Source organism: Lutjanus erythropterus, chromosome 6, assembly GCF_056507025.1.
Source record: "Lutjanus erythropterus isolate fLutEry1 chromosome 6, fLutEry1.hap2, whole genome shotgun sequence".
Taxonomy (NCBI): domain Eukaryota; kingdom Metazoa; phylum Chordata; class Actinopteri; order Lutjaniformes; family Lutjanidae; genus Lutjanus; species Lutjanus erythropterus.
Genome location: NC_139322.1, coordinates 39,893,490 through 39,916,691, shown reverse-complemented (window position 1 = coordinate 39,916,691; position 23,202 = coordinate 39,893,490). Strand labels below are relative to the sequence as shown.

Below are 23,202 nucleotides of genomic sequence, written 5' to 3'. Positions count from 1 at the left end.
AAAGTGTAACTCCTCCTCCTGATAACAAACTGTTTGTGTTTGTACTAATAAAGTATTTCTGGTTCTGATTGTGAAGTTTTCTCTTTCTTCTGCACTGCAGTCACTCACCTGAGGTCAACCTCTTAGTTTCTACTTTAGCAGTTAGTCAAAGCAGGTTTAAAATAAAAGAAGAGAAAAATGTAAAATAAATATATATATTTACAGACAAATAACTTAAAAATGCTCAGAAAAATTGTAGATTTGCTGTTTAAAAAAATAATACAATTGTGTGTGTGTGTGTGTGTGTGTGTGTGTGTGTGTGTGTGTGTGTGTGGTGGGTAGTTGTCATACTTTTATGGCTTGCTGCAGTTTACCAAGTTTGATAAAACATTATATTCATTATTTGAGATGTCCTTTTATTTACTCTTTATTTTTAATGCGTTGTATGATGTATGACTTAAATTGTTTATTTTTATCAGTTTGGGTTGATTTTGAGGATTTTGGGGGATAGAAAACCAAACTGGCAACACTAAACGGTGTTAAATCCCTCCTTCAAACTAAGTGCTCGAGAGAACTCAGAACTCGTGATGCAGAGCTTCTACTTGTGAACTTTGGGTAAATCCATCACCTCCTCTGACTTTATGAAGAAGTCATTCTCTGATGTCACACAACAATGGCAGCACTTACAGAAGCCTAAAATATGACATACTAGTCTAGCAGTCTAGTCTAGTCTAACACTATAGACCAGTCTAAAACATCTCTGTGAAAGCAGCTGCTGAAGTCCTGTATTTGAGACAGTTCAACATATCAGTCAACAAACTTCTCCCAGGAGCAGTAAGACAACAACAGAGACATTTTCAACTCATCAAATCATGATTTTTGTAAATGTAAAGAGACAGATATGTCCCACAGGCAGAGACCAGAGACAGAGCTAAAAGACAATAAATCATCAGATGGACACAAACACAACATAAATACTAATGTCAGTCTGGAACGGCTGGATGTGTTGGTTATCACGTTCACCACAACTTTAAATGTGATTTCGACTGCCCCAAGTACCTAAAAAAAAAATCAGTTACTGCAGGCTTAAGTAAAAGTACAAAAGTATTCTGAATAAAAAGTTCTGGATCTGCATGAAAAAGTCCCTCTAACATTATTAGATTGTTATTACTGATGCTTTAATGTGTAAACAGAACTTTGCTTGAGGTTTAGTTACTTCTGCTACACGTATTTATATATTTTGGAGACGCTGGGTAATTTGACCTCTTTGGCCGTTGTACAGAAATGTCTCTTGGTGAAATGTGACAAGAAGCAGCTACATGCTGTTTTTTGTAAGGGGTCATCAGCCAAAAAGGTTTGTGTTACTAAGTAAGGTAAGGGTTAATAGACTTGTCAGATAGACCTGTGGATCCACTGAGAGCCTCCTCTCCTCTCACCTTTGCTCCTTCATGACATATTAAACTGATTCATCAACTTTATCAGTAAACTGTGATTTCTTGGTCACAGGCCAGATTCACTCTATGTGAACTTTAAGCACAGCAGTAAAATCCATTTATTGTCACAGTCAATAAAAAAACACGATGGCCAGATTGTTTTACAGGTTTCCACATCATGTACCAGACTGTCTGTTCACTGCAGAAAACTGACAACAGTTTGCTCTGCAGTCAGTGTAATCTCTACATGGATCTGTTTTTTGTTTTGAATAAAATGATGTTTTGAAGAAAACCTCTGACAGCTGCAACAATGCTGAAAAGATCATTTGTTATTTTGATTTTTTATGATCCTCTCTCACTGAATATTGAATGGCCAGGATTACTTTTATCTTCAGTTATTAACAACAATTTACAACAATCTGAGAATGTTTTACACTACAGCAGACAGCAAACTTCAAATTTTCAACTGGCAAGTCAAAATTACAACATTCCACTTTAAATTGAATGCACCATAATGCATGAGACCTGCAGGGAGATGAAGAAGAAGATGAGACAGAGGAGAAGAGCAGATATTATGTCTGCCCTTCTCTCACTGTAACACATTCTAGTCTGCAGTGTAGTTTACACACTTTTGTGTGTATGTTGTGTGAATATGGGAAACAGAAACAGACTCACCTGTCAACAACCCTGACATGAGGACACATCACAGGAATGTTGTTGAGATTTCACCTCATGCTGCTCCATACAATGTCTTCACTCTTATGACTCCAGTGACTGTCAAATTATACAAACACGGCCTTGTTGACTCTCATGTGACTCACAGATTCTAGTGATGAATGTCCTCAGAGGACATATGAAAACATGTCATCTATCACAGTATTGGACAGGGACTGAATGCTGTCCTGTGTGTCCTGCTGGTAAGATCCAAGTGGATATTGATGTGGTATTTAACTTTGGTAGTTACATATAGGTTGTTTAGTTTTACTGCCTGGTGTCAACCAAACTTACCAAACTTACCAGAATCAACATGTGTAGATCAGTAGTCATTTTCTTTTGAACAGGAAGTGAAGTTAAAACAGACTGCACAGAGTTCTGATCTACTTCCTGTCTGTTCTGCACTGAGGGAACCTTCATGTCTTGGCCAACTGGAATTAAACAGTGTTATTACTGCACAAGCTGTGATGCAGGTAGGTCTGTGGCCATATTATTAAAACCTTTGTGGAAAACTGACTGATATCCACACAGGACTGGTTACACAAATACAGAGGAAACCAAATCTGACAAATGAACAAATGCAGAGCAACACAGTGTGACTTTGTCTGGATTTAAAGCTCTTTGTGTCTCATTATTCTCAGTACTTTGTTTTGGAGCCAAAAAGCACAAGGACTGCTGTAAACTGTAGTTTCTCCACCTTGTTTCTCCTCATTGTTTGATTCAGTTGATCTGAAACAAAGGAACAAACGCTCGTTTCAAAATTAGGGATACATTTCACTTTTATTCCCCGTTCTGATGCTCTGTCTGAACTTCAGCAGGTCGTCTTCACCATGACCATTTGTTGAATGCCTTCCCAATAAACAAACTCACAAAGTGTCAAAAAATTAAATACTCTCACACCTATTTTCCTTTGTAAAAAAAAAAAAGTTAGCTTAATTGGTGCATTAAATCCTCATAAAACACACTTCAAATTTGATATGAAAAATGTAAAACTCATCTAAACCATCTTTGTAAGTCTGTCCACTCTTCCAACAGTAACCAACTCTGGTTTGGTTGAATTAAATGATTTGTCTGAAATGTAAAAGTTCCTGTGACTGATCAATGACGACTTTATTAGATTGTTATTTTGTTGTAGCTGGTTGAGATTTAGCCAGTTTGAACCATTTTATACACTGTTTGATAGTTTAGTTCAGTGGTTCTCAAAATAAGGGTTGGGTATTTTGGACTTTAATAATTGGCTTTTCTGAGATATTTGTTTTGTTTTTTGTGATGTTGGGGAATTTGACCTTTTGTCCAACGTGCAGGTTTTGTAATGTAAACAAGTTTGAAGGAGAAATGTCTTTTTGGTGGAACAGTGAAAAACTCAGACAGCAGAAAGATGACAAGGAGATTTAAGAAGACAATGATTTTTTGTAAGGGGTCAAAAGGCTGGAGACCTTTTGACTCCTGGTTTAATCTGCAGCAGTGAGTGACAGATTCACAGTGAGGGTTAGACTAACAGACTGGTAGGATACAAGTCTGAGGTTCCTCTGAGAACCTCCTCTCCTCCCACCTTGGCTCCTCCTTGTCATATTGAAGTGATTTTATTAATATTATCATTTATGATGGACCATGACCATGATTTCCTGGTCACATGCCAGATAAACTGCATGTGAACTTTGAGCACAGGAGTCATTCTGTATCATGTTGAAAGTGAAAAACGGAAGTTCCAGCCTCAGCAAAAGTTCCACTAACACCTATCTATGTGTGTAAACCACGTTCCTCATTTATATGACATGTGAGACGTTGTGTTAGAGCAGAAAGCTGACAACAGTTTGTTCAGCCGTCAGTGTAATGTCTACATGGATCTGTTTTCTTCTAGTTTCCAGATGTCGTCCTCGCATGGAGTTAACATTTTACTTCAGACCTTCAGATCTCAGTGAGATCACCCTTCAGCCTGTGAAAACTGTGATCCAGACAAATACAGTCATGTTCAGAAGAAAACCTGTGACAGCTGCATCAATGCTGGTAAAGTAACTTGTTGTATAGCAAAACTGTATTTTTATTTATTTCTTTGTAAAGCTTTTTTCCCTCTGATTCTCTCTGACAAACATCTGCAAACATTTCACATTCAACACTTCAGCTGTCTGTCTTTAACTTGTGTAGAGAGCAGGCTGGATGAGAATAAAAGCTGAGATGATGCTGTTTTCAAATAGAGCACTGGTGACAAAGTGTTAACTATGGGAAAGTTCCTTTTAGTGGTCGGATGCCGGGTGTGGGGATTGTGTTAAAAATAAAGTGTGAAAATACGTCTATGCTTATTTCAAAGTGGCTTTGAAATGTTGAAACGTTCATTTTTTATTTTTGGGAAAATGTTGTAGTGTTGTAACAGTGGTGAACTGTGACTATTAGAGCTGGGACTTCAGTTCAGCCTAAACTGAGCCACAAACACCACAAATGTAGTAAAATGGAAAAAGACGTTGCTGGGATAAATGGCAGGCAGCAGGCAGCTTGTGATGTGTGTTTGTATTGTGTATCATACACCCAGTAAAGGACAGCAAACACCACACAATGACAGCAGAATAACTCATGTTTTTTCTAAAGTTTTTCTGTATTTAAACTTGTATTAAACAGTTGATCAATGCCATTTACTCTTACGTTTTCAGGACAGTAACACTTTCATTTCTGAAGCAAAGTTTGCAGAAAATGAGGTAGAAATTAGAATTAGAAGACAATAGCCAAATCAAATATAAAATATTTAAATATAGTATTTGAATTATTGATATCTTAGGGTTTCTTCAGGGTTTCCTTCTGGTGTTGTAGGCAGGTTTGAGGAGCAACATTACATGTAATAGGATTGTGTAATCTGAATACAAAGAAAGGTAACTGTATTCCATTACAGTTGCAGATTAAAAAAGACATAATCAGATTACAATCGCTCTAACCTTTCTCTGCCTGGAGACAACAACAAAAAATCTGATTGGATAACTGTATTTTGTTGTTTTCAGGACAGTAACCCTTTCATTTCTGAAGCAAAGTTTACAGAAAATGAGGGGGGGAAAATATAACATAATTAAATATAATGTTTGAATTATTGATGTTAAGATGTATATTTATTGCATGGTCAGATAAGTCCCTTGTGCCTATTAAGCATGTTTCAACCAACTCTACATTTTTTGGAACATAAAAAAATAATCCAATCTGCTGTAGGTTGGTTACTTGAATAATAAGTATATGCTTTTCTAGTTGGATTCAACATCCTCCATATATCTACTAATCCAAGCTCTGAGACTATCCCCCCCACCCCCCCCGCCACCCACCCCTTACAATTGATGATGCTTTGTCTGCTCTGTGTGCTTATTTAAGGAGTCCAGTCTAGGATTTAATAAGATTCAAGGCTCCTCCCATTGCTGTAATTCCTTTACATTTTGTCAATAAAATTTCAATTATTTCAGTCATAAATTGTGGGCCCATTTCTGGTGGGTAATTACACATATAAAAAAAAGAGACCGCGCATCTTTCAAGTCCGCAAACAGCTGATGAATCTGTTTTTTTCTGCCACGGCAATCACTGCGGTCAAGCCAGCCGTCTCTCCTTATTGCGAAGTCAAGCCAGCCGCTCCGACATTATCAAGAGCTCCCGTATTGTAGACTTTATGGTAAACTCACGGTCGCGGTTGAGAAAGCTAGCGCTAGGATGCTAAGGCGTGGACCAACTTCCGGTTTTCATAATAAAATGTGGGTTTTTATGTATAAGGCAGTAAGAAGAGACGTGTCAGCGTGATCCTGCACAGATTTTGAATCATTGTGTCATATAACCTAGGGGATATAGTATTATGACTCTGCACTGATTTGGGGCTTTTAGGTCACATGACCTGGATGCTATTGAGCTAAATTGCTAATATTTACAGTAAAAAAATTATTAAAAATGAGACAAATGTTACAATGGAATGAAAAGAGGTGTATCTCAACCAGCCAGTGTAGTACTATGACCCTGCACTGATTTGGGGCATTTAGGTCACATGACCTAGAAGCTATTGAGCTAAAATGCTAATATTTACATTTAAAAAATTCTTAAAAAATATCAGGACTGGTAAAATGGAATAAAAAGAGGTGTATCTCAACCAACCAGTGTAGTACTATGACCCTGCACTGGTTTGGGGCATTTAGTACTACACTGGCTGGTTGAGATACGCCTCTTTTTATTTCATTTTAACATTTGTCTTATTTTTAATAATTTTTTTTAGTGTAAATATTAGCATTTTAGCTCAATAGCTTCCAGGTCATGTGACCTAATGACTCAAAATCACTGCAGAACCATTGTACTACACGGGCTGGTTGAGATACACCTCTTTTTATTTCATTTTAACATTGGTCTTATTTTTAATAATTTTTTTACTGTAAATATTAGCAAATTTAGCTCAATAGCTTCCAGGTCATGTGACCTAAAGGCCCCAAATCAGTGCAGATCCGTAGTACTACACTGGCTGGTTGAGATACACCTCTTTTTATTCCATTTTAACATTTCTGTTGTTTTTAATTAATTTTTTAAATGTAAATATTAGCATTTTAGCTCAATAGCTTCTAGGTCATGTGACCTAAATGCCCCAAATCAGTGCAGGGTCCATAGTACTACACTGGCTGGTTGAGATACACCTCTTTTTATTTCATTTTAACATTTTTCTTATTTTTAATAATTTTTTTACTGTAAATATTAGCATTTTAGCTCAATAGCTTCCAGGTCATTTGACCTAAATGCCCCAAATCAGTGCAGATCCATAGTACTACACTGGCTGGTTGAGATACGCCTCTTTTTATTTCATTTTAACATTTGTCTTATTTTTAATATTTTTTTTACTGTAAATATTAGCATTTTAGCTCAATAGCTTCTAGGTCATGTGACCTAAAGGCCCCAAATCAGTGCAGGGTCATAGTACTACACTGGCTGGTTGAGATACACCTCTTTTTATTCCATTTTAACATTTCTGTTATTTTTAATTAATTTTTTTACTGTAAATATTAGCATTTTAGCTCAATAGCTTCCAGGTCATGTGACCTAAAGGCTCCAAATCAGTGCAGGGTCATAGTACTACACGGGCTGGTTGAGATACACCTCTTTATATTCCATTTTTCCAGTCCTGTTGTTTTTAATAATTTTTTTACTGTAAATATTAGCATTTTAGTGCAATAGCTTCTAGGTCATGTGACCTAAAGGCCCAAAATCAGTGCAGAACCATAGTACTACACTGGCTGGTTGAGATACACCTCTTTTTATTCCATTTTACCAGTCCTGATATTTTTAATTAATTTTTTTACTGTAAATATTAGGTCATACACCTCTTTTTATTTCATTTTAACATTTGTCTTATTTTTAATTAATTTTTTAAATGTAAATATTAGCATTTTAGCTCAATAGCTTCTAGGTCATGTGACCTAAAGGCTCCAAATTAGTGCAGGGTCATAGTACTACACGGGCTGGTTGAGATACACCTCTTTTCATTGCATTTTAACACTCATGATATTTTTAATTAATTTTTTACTGTAAATATTAGCATTTTAGCTCAATAGCATCCAGGTCATGTGACCTAAATGCCCCAGATCAGTGCAGATCCATAGTACTACACTGGCTGGTTGAGATACACCTCTTTTTATTCCATTTTAACATTTCTGTTATTTTTAATAATTTTTTAGATGTAAATATTAGCATTTTAGCTCAATAGCATCCAGGTCATGTGACCTAAATGCTCCAGATCAGTGCAGATCCATAGTACTACACTGGCTGGTTGAGATACACCTCTTTTTATTCCACTGTAACATTTGTCTCATTTTTAATAAATTCTTTACTGTAAATATTAGCAATTTAGCTCAATAGCTTCCAGGTCATGTGACCTAAAGGCTCCAAATCAGTGCAGGGTCATAGTACTACACGGGCTGGTTGAGATACACCTCTTTTTATTCCATTTTAACACTCATGATATTTTTAATTAATTTTTTACTGTAAATATTAGCATTTTAGCTCAATAGCTTCCAGGTCATTTGACCTAAATGCCCCAAATCAGTGCAGATCCATAGTACTTCACTGGCTGGTTGAGATACGCCTCTTTTTATTTCATTTTAACATTTGTCTTATTTTTAATATTTTTTTTACTGTAAATATTAGCATTTTAGCTCAATAGCTTCTAGGTCATGTGACCTAAAGGCCCCAAATCAGTGCAGGGTCATAGTACTACACTGGCTGGTTGAGATACACCTCTTTTTATTCCATTTTAACATTTCTGTTATTTTTAATCATTTTTTAAATGTAAATATTAGCATTTTAGCTCAATAGCTTCTAGGTCATGTGACCTAAATGCCCCAAACCAGTGCAGGGTCATAGTACTACACTGGCTGGTTGAGATACACCTCTTTTTATTCCATTTTAACATTTCTGTTATTTTTAATCATTTTTTAAATGTAAATATTAGCATTTTAGCTCTATAGCTTCCAGGTCATGTGACCTAAATGCCCCAAACCAGTGCAGGGTCATAGTACTACACGGGCTGGTTGAGATACACCTCTTTTTATTCCATTGTAACATTTGTCTTATTTTTAATAATTTTTTAAATGTAAATATTAGCAATTTAGCTCAATAGCATCCAGGTCATGTGACCTAAAGGCCCCAAATCAGTGCAGGGTCATAATACTATATCCCCTAGGTTATATGACACAATGATTCAAAATCTGTGCAGGATCACACTGACACGTCTCTTTTTACTGCCTTATACATAAAACCCACATTTTATTATGTAAACCGGAAGTTGGTCCACGCCGTAGCATCCTAGCGCTAGCTTTCTCAACCGCGACCGTGAATTTACCATAAAGTCTGCAATACGGGAGCACTTGAAATGTTGGAGCGGCTGGCTTGACTTCGCAATAAGGAGAGACGGCTGGCTTGACCGCAGTCGGCAATCGCCACCTTTGACTTCTTTTCGTCTTTTGACTTTAATTTGTTAGACTTTGTTATTGACTGTTCCTTTGCATATTTTTGCCGTTTGAGCTGACTGGAGTTCGAGAGAAGTGAGTGGAAATGGATAAACCACAAAAGTGCAAGGGGGGCACAGAAAAGCTACGAGAAAAAAGGCTAAAAAGCCTACAAGTGGACGCAGCAAAATGTGCCAAACTTACTGATATGTTTGCTATTGCCACCACAAGTTTGACTGCGGCAGCGGGTGCAGGGCCAGAGAAGGAAGGAGAATTAGCTATTCAGGGGGATTCGGAGGATTCGGAGGAGGAGAGAGACACGAGGAGGTCAGAATAGCTAGTGTCAGCCCAGTAAGACGTAGCCGAAATGTTGGCAGAATGAAGACGGACGTTTCACGTAGGGAGGGCTGAGGGCTGTGTGTGTGTGTGTGTGTGTGTGTGTGTGTGTGTGTGTGTGTGTGTGTGTGTGTGTGTGTGTTAGGGGGGGTACCCTACACACGTAAGCTAACACGCAGTCAGAAAGACACTGGACTGACACAGAAATGATGGAATTAACATCGTGGAATTAACAATGAAAATGTTTTAGGATGTGTGTAATAATAATAATAATAATAATAATAAAAATTAATGAATTAAAACAGAAAACGTAAAAAAGTAAGAAAAAGAAAAAATTAATTAAATTTATTTAATAAAAAAAAAAAAAATTAATACAATTTAAAAATTATTAAAAATGATTAGAGACACATCTTCACTAAAGAGTATCTGGGGAAATTGTAGGCTCAAAGTGTGCAAATGCTCAACACAGGAAATTATTACAGGACTCATTTTATTCAGTCAGACTTAAGACATGCATAATAATATTAGCCTATAGAGTTTTGTGCACCTCGTCCTTGCTGGTTTGATCCTCGTCCCTGGTTCGCATATCGTATAAATAATCATGGTGGGCCGCCATAGCCAAAAATGCCAGGGCCATTTTTTGGTCCCAGTCCAGCCCTGGTCCTGTCCATTCAAATTAATACAAAAAACACAGTCCCATACAAAAAGTTCACAGTCCCAAAAATAAACTAGTTCACAGTCATATCTTATGTTGTTCTTGTTGTTGTCGTCATCGTCCTATCTACACTGGAGTCTAAAAGGGTATATGGTATCTTACTAAATCATGCACAATATTCAGTAATGTTTTGTATTAAAAAATTAATATTGAATGGCTAGGATTACTTATGACCTTAGTTATCACCAACAATTTACAACAATTTGAAAACGTTTTACACTACAGTAGACAGCAAACTTCACATTTTTAACTGGCAAGTTGAAATTATGACTTTCCACTTCAAATTAAATGCAGCATAATGCATAATAACTGTAGGGAAATGAAGAGGGAGACGAGACAGAGGAGAAGAGCAAATATGATGTGGATCTATCTGTCCTTTTCTCACTGAAATACAAACTCCAGTCTGCAGTGTAGCTCATACACATCATGTATACATGATCAACCAAAGTTTTTATATCACCTCCACATTTCTGTCCATATTCACTGTTTGTATCAGCTGATGATGTGAGGGCTGTTGCGCACACTCAAGATTCACGTTCATGTTCATTGATTGCAAACTGATAAATAAATTAACACGTTCAATGAACATCACTCATAAGTAACACAAATGTGACCTTGTTGACTCACATGTTACTTGATGTAATAACTCACCTGTGCTGGTCAGATAAAAAAAAAATCTTTCTTCCTTTTCACAGATTCTTGTGATGAATGTCTTCAGAGGACAAACCGAACCATGTCATCAGTCAGAGTATCAGATAGACAATGAATGCTGTCCTCTGTGTCCTGCTGGTAAGATCCAATTGAATATTGATGGAATATTTCACTTTGGTAATTACATACGGATTTTGGTTTACTGTCAGGCGTCAACCAAACTTTTGCATGAGACTAATGTAGTAAATAATGATGAGTTACTAGAGAACAAAATGGGAGATCCTATTTCAATAAATAATTGCATAAGATTTCATGAATATCTCTGACTTGATCACACTAATCACTTTCTTTATTAACACTGAACCTGCTGGTGAATGTCACAAAACTAGCAGCAACTCGTTAACCCCTAATCACTTAAATATTACTTGCTCTATTTGTGTCCCCTAATGTAAAGAGGTTATATTGAGTTGTTAAGGAGTTACTACATAATCCTTCATTATTTCATCATTGACTAATGATTTCTTATTCTTTTATTATATTTTCTTATTCTTATTCTTTTGGTGAAGTAAAGTCATACAAATTACTGAGTAGTATTACTCATTAACTAATGGTTAACTAACAGTTAGTTCCTCATTTGTTCTCTGGTAACTATTCAGTTTTTGTGTACTTTATTTAAAACTGTTACATTACATAACATTATATGGCATGAAATTAAACTTGTTTGTTTTGTTTATAACAGGAAAACGAGTTGAAGCAGATTGCACATTCTTCAGAAACTCATTGTGCCTGTCCTGCACTGAGGGAACCTTTATGCCTTGCCCTACTGCACGAACACTGTGCTTTAGGTGCACCACCTGTGATGCAGGTAGATTTCTGGCAATATTATTAAAACAGCAGAAGATGAATGGAGGACTGGTTACATAGGGAACCTTGTATTTGAGTTAATACATTATTTACTTTTGAAGAAGCAAAGTGGTGTGTTTTCTCTTGATGTAAATGGATGTTTATTTTCAAGGTTTTGTCAGGTTATTATCTGGCTGGCACCCCAAAAAGTAAACTAATTAATAACTAATAAGAAAAAAAAGTACAAATATAATAAAGAAATGTAACATAACAGTTGCACACAAAAGCAGTCACAATGCTCAAATTCGAAATACCTGCAACCAGCTATTACAATGTATGTACGCACATTTCAGTTCAATTCAGTTCAATTCAATTTTTATTTGTATTATTGTAACGCCAAATCATAACAAAATTATCTTGGGGTACTTTTCAAATAGAGCAGGTCTAGACCGTACTCTTTATAAAACCAGCTGTTCCCACCAAGGTTACTGAGTTTCATTTCAAAAAGGAATATCAGAGTTTTCTTGGGTTTCCACTGCATCCTTGGTGTTTAACCCTTCATATAGTGTGATTTCTTCAAGGCGCAGGTACCAGCTGTAACAAGTGTTGAAAGAATTTAAGATTTTGGTGCAACACGTGGCCCTACATTTCAAACTGTGACATATAGTAGGCACTCCTCCATCATCTGTTTTTGCATGTACAGGGCTCCAAGGTCAAGTTAGCATAGATAAATATGCAATATTTAGGTAGACTATCAAAATAAAGGCAAAAATGGTAATAAAGACAGATAAACTACTCGGTTAGGTTTCTGAAAAGATCATGGTTTGAGTTAAAATTAGTATGTTAGTTACGTAATTTAACAGTATAATTAGTTATTGATATAACTTTGTAATTTATGGAACATATGTTAAATTACATCAGTAACATACCAAAAAAAAATATCTATTTCACTTTATCTTTATCACTTTTATTATGAGTGGCTGCTTCTTATTAGCAGGAGTTTTGTGTCTCCATATGTAACATCCGTATGTGTTGACAGGTTCTGGTCTGAAGATAAAGAGGACATGTACGACAACATCAGATACAGTTTGTGAACCACTGGAGGGATTCTATTGTACAGAGTCTGCAGAGGACGGATGTATGGAAGCAGAGAAACACACAAGCTGTTCACCAGGACAGTACATCAATCAGACAGGTAGGTTTTCTCTGTTATGAAACAGTACATATCTAGTCTTGGCCTTTTTGAGGATGCCTGTCCAGCTCTGGGTTTCTTGTATATTCAGGGTAATACCTCATATTCTCCACACCTGTGTTGGTGTATTGGTAAAAATCCTGCTGTAATGGCTTTCAGGTCCACTCAATAGAATGATTACTTTAAAGAGTAATTACAACTAGGATCAACTGACAGACTGACATTTATAAAATGAATAAAACATATATTGGTGTAGCTAACTTTTATTTGTTACTTGTAACAGATAAAAAAAAATACAATAAGTCGAAATCAGTCTTACACCAGGGGCACACGTCCTGTCCTGTCCAGTCCTTTGCACCAGCAGCGCATAGCAGGATAGATCTATCAGCTGAGCACAAGTGCTTTGAATAATTCATGGATGAGTTTAGGCCCAACAAACAATAAACCAATCAGAAGGTTGGCTCTCATCACCTTTAAGAAGCAGGTGTACCAGGAGAGCAAGTAATGGCAGCATGATGGTGGATTTATCAGGAGGAAACAAAGAGAAAAGACTTTCAAGCAAAGCGAAAGATCTCCTGGTTCAAGAAGTCAGAGTACAGGAGCATGCGATACATGGAGACGGTAGGATGTCTCTAAAGCAGCTTCATGTGTGGATAGTTTATTTTACATTAAATATCTTGTCTTAGAACTGCATTTGATTTAATGTAGGTAGACAGTGATTTGCAAATCATTGTATTCTGATTTTATATATGTTTGTCACAGCAACCCAACTACTTTGGAATTGGGGTTTGTATACTACACTTAATAAAAATATAAAACACTTTTATTTTTGCCTCAATTTACAGATATGAGTACTAGCCAGTCATAGGCAGAGTAGGGCAGGTCATGACTTTGACCTCCTGACAAAAACAATTATCTACTCAGTCAGCATCTCTGTATGTCACACCTGTCAAGCGGATAGATTATCTTGGCAAAAGTGAAGTGCTCACTAACATAGATTTTAACAAATTTGTGAGAAAATTAGACAAGGACCTGGCTGCAGGTGACAGTTGACCTCAGCAGCAGAAGTTGTTCTTCTTCTTGTCGTTTTTTTGGAAGGCCGAATTCTGCGTAATCACTATTTCATTCTTAAAATTGGCACATTAAAAAATTAGCACATAGATTCAAAAAAATACACAGTTTATTCATCAAATATTTTAAAAGTCAACTGACTCTAAAAGCTTTACACAATATTTTAAATTAAGGATATTAAGTTAATTTAATGTCTTTAAAAACTCACCAATTCTTTAAGCTGTAATGTTTACATGAAATGTATTTATTATTCTTTGAGAATACGCCAATAAAAGTAAAAAATAAAATAAAAATAGTAGGAGAGCAAGAGAGCACCTCTGCAGAAATCACATGACCTCAGTGGTGGAAGTCGCTCTTCTTCGTGTTGTTTTTGCATGACCACTGTAGTTGCCCTGATGCTCCAATGTTCAGTCAGGTGAATAGGGCCTTCATATTTGACCGCGGGTCACCGTGAGGTAGGGCATAGAGAGGCAAGTGCGCAACACCTGTCAGCGTCCTGTCCGTTTGGTATACAAACAGCTAAGCTAACATTAGCATTGGATTTAGCTTAGCTCTCAAACTGTAATTCGCAAATCCCATAGCCCATTCTGACGGTTGACATTTCACCATGCATTGTTTACACTGTTGAGATCGTGGTGTGTTTTTAATGTAGTGTTATCGAACACAGACATATTAATAGACTTGCAAGATCGTTCAAGGGTCTGGGGTTCCCTTCAAGACTCAGCCATCAGTCTCTCCCTCCTCTGTTTATCGCTTATTTTCATTCATGAATAATAATAACAGTGAATTGTAGTCATGTGTCCTAATGATGCAAGTGGGATGGGTGGAAAATATTGTGTGAAGCATTTAGCCTTTTAAAATACATAATGCACACATTTATCCGTGTGCTAAATTGCAAATTTTAAGAACCAAACAGTGATAACTCATAATGTGGCATTCACATGAGAAAAAGACATCAAGAAGAACAACCTCCACTGCTAAGGTCATGTGTTTCCTGTCAACTGCGGAGGTCGGAGGTCTGCAGCCAGGTACTCTAGGAGTAATAGAGAGAGATAAACCTGTTGTGTGCACAAAACAAGTTGGAGATCTTTGAATTCAACTGGAGCAAAAACAAAAGTGTTGCATTTATAGTTTTATTCCGTGTATAAGACGACAACAAAAACAGTATTAATCACAAGTAATATCAAGTTTACAAAGTGTAATGGACAAAAAAAGTTCAAACAGTAGAATGTACAAAGTGCAACAATAAGGTGGTCTATACTTCATGAGGGCAGAAGATGGAACTTCTTTTACGAGGGGTGGGATGGATCGCCCAAGATGGAGTTGGCCTTTCTGACCAGGGGCCTGTACTATGAAGCAAGATTTGTTGTTAGTGAGGTAACTTTCAGGATTAACTATGGGTTTCCAGTAATACAATGATGGTTCACTTATTACTGGGGTGCATCACCATGGTAACTTAAGCTGAACGCCTAATTTGCTCTGGATCAGGTTGTTTGTATAGTAAAAGATCAACTAGGAAAAAGCACCACCTGCTGACCAATCAAATCACTGGATTAAACAGCGCTGGGCATCACCAAGAACAGGATGGAACTAGTGTACAGTGCATGGATCATGAGAGGGAGGAGGGAAACGTGTTAATTCAGTGTGCTTTTATATACACATTTCATATACAGAGACTGATTGAAGCACTCCAGCCTTGTAGTTGTTGAAGTTTAAAAACATATCAAAGTCAGCCTGCTGACCACTTTGAATTATGTTTTTATATTTATTTTTTCATTTCCACCAAGTCTGTTTTATTCTGTGCGCTGACTGACTGGTGTGTTATTCTAAATGTATCATATATCACATTTGATCATCTGTCTGCAGATCAAATGACAGACATGTCATATTTCTCCCCTCAGTCAGTTGGACACTGCTGGGTGCTGCTGAAAGAATAAGACTAAATAGAATAAATATAATAGTGTCTTTTAGCACAGAAATTATTCTCGGAAGTCTGGTGCAGTTAAGTAGCTGTGCACTGTCCCTATTAAATAAATTAATAAAACTGTCTGAGAATACACATAAGTAGCACATTAAATTAATGGACTACACAGATATAATCAGATCTACTCTTGTTCTAATGGTGGTGCAGTGATATTTTAAAGCCCTATGTCCACAGTGTTTTTTCCAGCTGAACACATCAGGCACCCAGCTGCAAGTGCATGAGAGGCTTTGGAGAGAGAGAGAAGACTTTTAATTTATGCCTTGAACTGTTTTTAATGTGTGATTAACGTTGTGTGTTACAAATATTTTAGTGTGTGATTTCTTTAATCATTTTAACCCGTTTAAAGTGTCATCGAGGATCCTGAAAAGCATAGAGAACACAAGCTATAGAATAAATATTTTATCATTATTATTATTCACACAGTCTTTTCCTTTTGCCAGCTGTCCTTCCTACATACGGCAGCTGCAGGAGTGTTTCTTTCAGTCTAGATTATGGTGGTTAGGGTTTAGTGAAGCCAGATGACTCTAAGGTACTGTAGGAATGTTGAACCTGCTTTGTAGTACAAGCCCCAGGTGTCCGTAGACTGAGCTGGCACAAAGCAGGTGTTCACCACTCTCTGCTTTGTTTTAGTCCTGACCTCAATATTCCCAAACCAGCAGATCAGGACAAGTTGAAACTGATTCAATAAAAGAGAAAACTGTTTTGTCCACATTAAAAGAGTGTAGCTTCTTCAGTAACAGGTTTGATGACATATATGGGTGTGACATGTTTATGCTGAACTAGATAATAATCATCTGTGTTTGTACAGGAACATCATCAAGAGACACTGAGTGTTCTGACTGCAGTGATGGAACATATTCAGATGGAACATTTACATCCTGTCAGACACACACACAGTAAGTGAAGCTTCACATCAGACACATGAATTCTTCATCATGTCCAACTAAAGTTCCTGTAAAAAATGTTCCTCTGTCATTCCAGATGTGAATCACTGAATCTTCAGCTGATCAAACCAGGAACTGTTTCAACTGATGCTGAATGTGGAGAACAAAGTTCAGACAAGACAGGACTTGTGATCATCATTGTTGTTGTGTTTGTGTTTTTTTTATTCATCATAGCAGCTGTATTTATGTGGAAGAAAAAATGGTCACCAAAAGGTACAGTTTGCATTCAGACAATAAAAACACTATTATATTTTTCATAATATTTCCAGTCACATCATTAAGTTATTGATTATAATGTATTTCACTGGTTATGTTTTATTACAGGAAGAAACAGAAATGTAGATGATCCAGAACAGGTATGTGTTATTTTCTCTAGGGTTGTTACTATGCCTGTTTCACTGTACATACAATAATAAGTAGGACTGATTCTTCCTCTAATTAATGAAATTATGTCATTCATTCAGCAAAGTATGAAAAAAAAGACTCATCAGAGTGGAGGAAAAGACAAACCATCAGATGCAGTGGAATGTCTACCACAGCAGCAGGTAAGACAGCAGTGTATTCTTCATTGTAATGTTGATTAACAGGACTGTCAGACACTACACTGTGATGTCTGATGGGACAGAATGGCTCAAGAGTCACAGCAGTCATCTAGTAATCAGAAGGTTCTTGTTTTGTTCCCTGGGTCCTTCAGAGAGAGTGTCAAAGTGTCCTTTAGCAAGACACTGAAGTCCTAATGATCTGATGAGCAGCTTGACACCTTGCATGGCAGCCTCTGTCATCAGTTAGCATGTATTGTAAAACACTATGAGCCGTCAGTGGACTACAAAAGTACTGTAGAAATACTGTCCATTTACTCTTTACAGATGTACAAAATGTTTCTCTTTAAACTGATTGTTCTTCTCTCCTCAGGACAGTGTACTTCAGGTGTAAACATGAAGACAGTTCTTTCGGATACTGCAGAGTAAATGTTCTCTAGAATCCGGTTATCATCATATTGGATACTGGGACATTGTCTATGCAGTGTACAGAAATTATGCTCCCCTGTTCTGCTCTGCCTGACAAAGTGAACACATCCTCTACAGAACTGCTGGTCTTCATTTGTAAAATATGCCGGTGTGCTTCATGCTCCATGGAGCTCCATGCTCTGATTGGTCAGATGGTGCAAGCTCCGCCCTGTTTATGTGAACATGCTCATGTCTAAATTGGGAAACCCTGGTTTGACTCAGAGGTGATAACCAGCTTCATGTGAGCTTATCCTTGACTGCCTTTGTTAGATCACTTAAAGATAGCTGGTTTATGTTGGATGTGCTTTGTAGCAGAGGCCCCTGGACTTCAGACAGACTTAAAACTGTCATAAACCAGAATATAAAGCTATAAAAGATGGCAGATATAATGTGTCCTCAACTGACACATGATGGGACAAATGGACAAAGAGGTACAGGACAGAGGCAGCATGTGGGACCACATGTTGAGTATTCCAAGTTCCCAAGAGTTTAATTAGACAGTGTTTTGATTTGATGAAACATTTCAACTTTTTAATGTAAATTACTTAAAATCACATTTTACTGTTGGTCAGCTAACTAATTAAAAACAGCAGTACATGAGATTATGCATTATACATATTTTTCACATGTAAAAATACTTATTCTATCTTTTTGTAAAGCTGTGTTTTGTTTTTTGTATGGTTTTATGTAGGGATGCACCGATCTGAAAATTCTGACCGATACAGATATATTAATATTGCTGTTATAGCCGATATAACCAATATTTACCGATATCGATATGTTTATATTTATATATATACATATATATATACATATACATATACATACATATATATGTATATATGTATGTATGTATGTATGTATGTATGTATGTATGTATATGTATATGTGTATATATATATATATATATATATATATATATATATATATATATATATATATATATGTATATATATATATATATATATATATATATATATATATATATATATATATGTATATGTATATATATATGTATATATATTATATATAAAAAGCCCTGGTCCTCATTTGACGCTCCAAAATCGAAACAAGCGAGCGTCAAGTCAGTTTGACGCGCGTCAAGATGCTTTCAGTGCGTGTTCTGCCATTTAGAACAATGGGTGCGTTTCAAATCGCGAGAGTCAGACACCTTTAGTGCGTTTTGGCCTTTCCTTTATTTTCAAAATGGAATCAATCCTGTGCCTTTGTCACTGACACTGTCACATGCCCAAACAAATACAGCATGGCCAAATATCCCTCCCCCTCCCTCTCCACCTCCCGACAACACATATGCAAATAGCAACTAGATGGATATAAACATCGGTTGATAATATCGGTCCAGTTTTACTCATCGGACCGATGCCGATGTGTTAAAAAATGCCGATATATCGTGCATCCCTAGTTTTATGTATTGTATGTGTGTATTTATTGGAAAGTTATCAGAAGAACTGCAACATTTCTGATCAGGTTGTTTCCCTTTAAAATGAGTGCAGCACCAAAAAAACTGTTGTTACATCATTTCAGACCACAACAAGTACACAAAATTCTGTCCAATGGCATTTATTAGTTTCTGACTCTGGGAAAAACAGCAAAATTCCTAAAACTGCTGCAGGATTTCCCTCGTTGTATTGCAAGTCCAGTGGCCCATCAGGCCTGAGCATTGGGAAATTTTATTTTCTGGGGACATTTTTTTAAAATGTTTTTTAAGCTCACAGGGAAAAATAGATAAAATGCTTGGAAAGCTCATTAGTGACATCTGTAAAACTTGAATGCACCATCGAGGAGCAAAGACTCTTCCCATCTGCTGTAGATATAATTATTTTGGTCACGTTGGAACTGTGCCACGTATTCCACAGACGAGGTGTGTCAGAAAAGTAACAGGACTTAGTGTGCTGTGTGAGCTATGAGTGGGGTAGGGATTAACGGGTTGCATCAGCGTGTGACGTAATATTGGGGAGTATATAACTGCAATCTCAGCTCTCTGCAGCCATTGTATATTTTTCCACAAACTTTTGTTAACAGTTCCTTAATTTCAGGCCGTCAAACGATGGGCACAGAGCAACGAATCAACCTGAAGTTTTGGCTGGGAAAAACTCCGTCAGAAGCTGGAAGAATACGAGACACTCGAGGATGTCCTGACACACCTGCATGCGCCACTCCTGGTCATCGTTCAGCAGCTTCAGCACCATCTTTGCACAGATCTCCTGCATGCACAAATCTTCGGTGATGATCTTCCACACACTGTCGTGGTTCATGCCCAGCTCACTTGCGATCAGTCGAACAGTCAGCCAACGACCTGCCTCACGTGCTAAACGCTGGCCTCATTCCTGCTCGTTGAAAGCTCTCCACTCCTGTGGTCATCTTCCACGTCCTCGCATCCCTCTTTGAACCTCTTGTGCCACTCGAAAACCCGTAAGCATGACATTGTGTCATCTCCGTACACTTGCTGCAGTATTCTGAGTGCTTCTGACAAAGTTTTCCCCAGCCGGACCAGAAACTTCAGGTGGGTTTGTTCCTCTATGCTCATCGCTTGACAGCCTGAAATTAAGGAGCTGTAAACAAAAGCATGTGAGAAAACATACAATGGCTGCATAGAGCTAAGATTGCAGTTATAGACTCCCCAATATTACATAACACACTGACGCTACCTGCTAATACCTACGGCACTCATAGCCCACACAGCACACAAAGTCTTGTTACTTTTCTGACACACGTATGATGCTTGTCACTTTCAAAGGTCATTTTGTGAGTCTTAGTCTTCAGATGTGTCTCCTCAGCACTATGAGGTTGGAAAAGCGCCCTGCCTTGTTGGTATTTCTCTAAACCAATCACAGTCGTCTTGGGCAGCACGAGGTCCAGGATGCAGGGACAGAATCAGTGTGACAAACTCTGGTATTAGAATGACTTCATCACTGCAAAAGAAAAGGAAACAGCTGTTAGTTTATTTAGTTCTGTACCATTTGTGTCCCCGGCGCTAAGTTGCTATTTTCAGCGTGTAGGTTGCTACCTGGTATGTTGTTGTCATTTCTCGGAGACTTGGCAGATAGTGGATGCTGCTGTGCCGACTGAAACAAATCGCCTGATGGCAGACTTGTACTCACAGAGTACATCCAGTGATCCAGACTAAAAGTCTCACCCAGCTTTCCAAGACTGTACATTGTCAGATTCTTTGTAAAACTCCACTATAGTTGTGTTAAATAAATTACTTATTTTTAACAACACATTACATAGTAATATTTTCACATTTCCAGGCAGCTTTTAGCACTGACCTAAAGGGATAATTCACCCAAAAATTAAAATTCAGCAATCATCTACTCACAGGAAAACAGCATTCCAGAATCTCCCAAACAATGAAAGTGAATGGTGACCAGTTTTCAAACTCAAAAACAACAGAATAAAAACATGAAATGTCTCCATACTGGTCGTCTGGTGTAATCCAAGTCTCCTAAAGCCCCGACACAGCAAGCTGACTAACTAAAATGTTGTTTACACTGTGTTTTCAGCCTGAATCTTCACTGTAGATCTTTAACTTGGAGTCACATTCACGTAGACACTGTCTGAACTGTGTGTGTGTGGTGTGATGGTGTGCAAACAGTGTGTCAGGACTTAAGAATTGAGACTTGAATGATTCCAGACGAGCAGTGTGGAGGTATTTCTTTTCTTTTTCTTTTTTAGTTTTTTACATTTGAAAACTGGTTACCCTTCACTTCCATTGTTTCAGAGATTCTGCAGCACTGCTGAAACTCCAGCAGAGTTTTGTGGACAAACAAAATAAACCTGACCCTCGTTTGGCATGAGGGTATTTTAGGGTGAACAATCCCTTTAATGCAGGGCCCTATGAAATCTGTGTTATAGTGTTTCTCACTTCCTGATTCCGCCTGTGATTATGATAACACAGAAACTTTAGGGCCCTGCCTCGCTCTGCCTTGGGGCCTCTCGAAACCCAACCCTACGTCCCCGTCGTGAGAGGTGGAAGCAGGTAAAGCTGACTAACAGGGCTCTGGTGAAACTCAAAGTCCAATCACCTGTGGACTGGAGAAAAAATGATTACAGAAACATGGATGAAAAGAAACAAACCCCATAACCTAGATGATGAAGACTCTCCAAGCACACATGCTAAAGAAGTAATGAAGACACAACAAAACCTTGCTGAGGGAAACTCTGTACTGTATCTCTGAGACCAAATCGAACACAGTTACACTCTTCTGTGATCTCCTTCTGATAACTCATGTAATAACTAATGTAACATTGGTTCACTTCCAAACACTGAGCCTCTCCTGAAACTTTGAAAACCTCTGAACATGCTAAACATACAGAATGAACTGTAGTTCACACAGGGAAAGTGTAACTCCTCCTCCTGATAACAAACTGTTTGTGTTTGTACTAATAAAGTATTTCTGGTTCTGATTGTGAAGTTTTCTCTTTCCTCTGCACTGCAGTCACTCACCTGAGGTCAACCTCTTAGTTTCTACTTTAGCAATTAGTCAAAGCAGGTTTAAAATAAAAGAAGAGAAAAATGTAAAATAAATAGAAATAGAAAATATAGAAAATATTTTTTGCGTTGTATGATGTATGACTTGAATTGTTGTTTATTTTTATCAATTTGGGTTGATTTTGAGGATTTTGGGGGATAGAAAACCAAACTGGCAACACTGAACGGTGTTAAATCCCTCCTTCAAACTAAGTGTTCAAGAGAACTCAGAACTCATGATGTAGAGCTTCTACTTGTGAACTTTGGGTAAATCCATCACCTCCTCTGACTTTATGAAGAAGTCATTCTCTGATGTCACACAACAATGGCAGCACTTACAGAAGCCTAGAATATGACATACTAGTCTACAGTGTTGTGCCTGAACACGTTCACTGAACGATAGTTCATGAACTCGTTCATATTTTGGGCGAACATGAACTGAACGTACAGTATTTCTGCCCGATGAACGTTACTGTGAACGCGTTCATTCTGATGTCTGTGAACGACATGCTCATTCAATTTAACTTTGTTCAATAGGGTGCCAGATTTCCATAGAGCCTTCCAGGCGAAATCCCGGCTAAAACACACCGTAAACAGGCCTTAATAAGTAACGGAAAAAACACCCAATCTGGCAACACCAGCCACCACAGTGTCGCACGGCCGCATGCATCATCAAAACACAAAGCAGCATGGAGGCGACAACAACAGCAACATGTAGCAGCAGCACTACCTCAGACTTCATATGATAATTGAAAAGAGTTTTATGAGAAGGTCGCTGAGGATTGCACTGGGAAAAATCTTACATGTTTGTGCAAACTTCGCCCACCGGGTTTCAAAAAGCAACTCTGCACATCAGTTACATCAACAGCAAACCTGAAACGGCACATTGAACTCAAGCCTTTC

The 23,202-nt window shown here is 37.5% G+C and overlaps 1 protein-coding gene across 1 annotated transcript in view; it reads left to right on the top strand.

The window, feature by feature from the left end:
- The first annotated feature begins 3,871 nt into the window (after positions 1-3,871).
- Positions 3,872-23,202, top strand: part of LOC146325724 (tumor necrosis factor receptor superfamily member 5-like) — a 65,452-nt gene continuing 46,121 nt past the window's right edge. Inside the window, exons 1-7 of the mRNA XM_084721888.1 lie at positions 3,872-4,133; positions 10,811-10,904; positions 11,506-11,631; positions 12,649-12,804; positions 16,665-16,752; positions 16,838-17,013; positions 17,125-17,156. Of these exons, the coding sequence (XP_084578014.1) occupies positions 3,960-4,133; positions 10,811-10,904; positions 11,506-11,631; positions 12,649-12,804; positions 16,665-16,752; positions 16,838-17,013; positions 17,125-17,156 (846 nt within the window). The 5' untranslated portion in view covers positions 3,872-3,959. The remainder of the gene's footprint in view (positions 4,134-10,810; positions 10,905-11,505; positions 11,632-12,648; positions 12,805-16,664; positions 16,753-16,837; positions 17,014-17,124; positions 17,157-23,202) is intronic.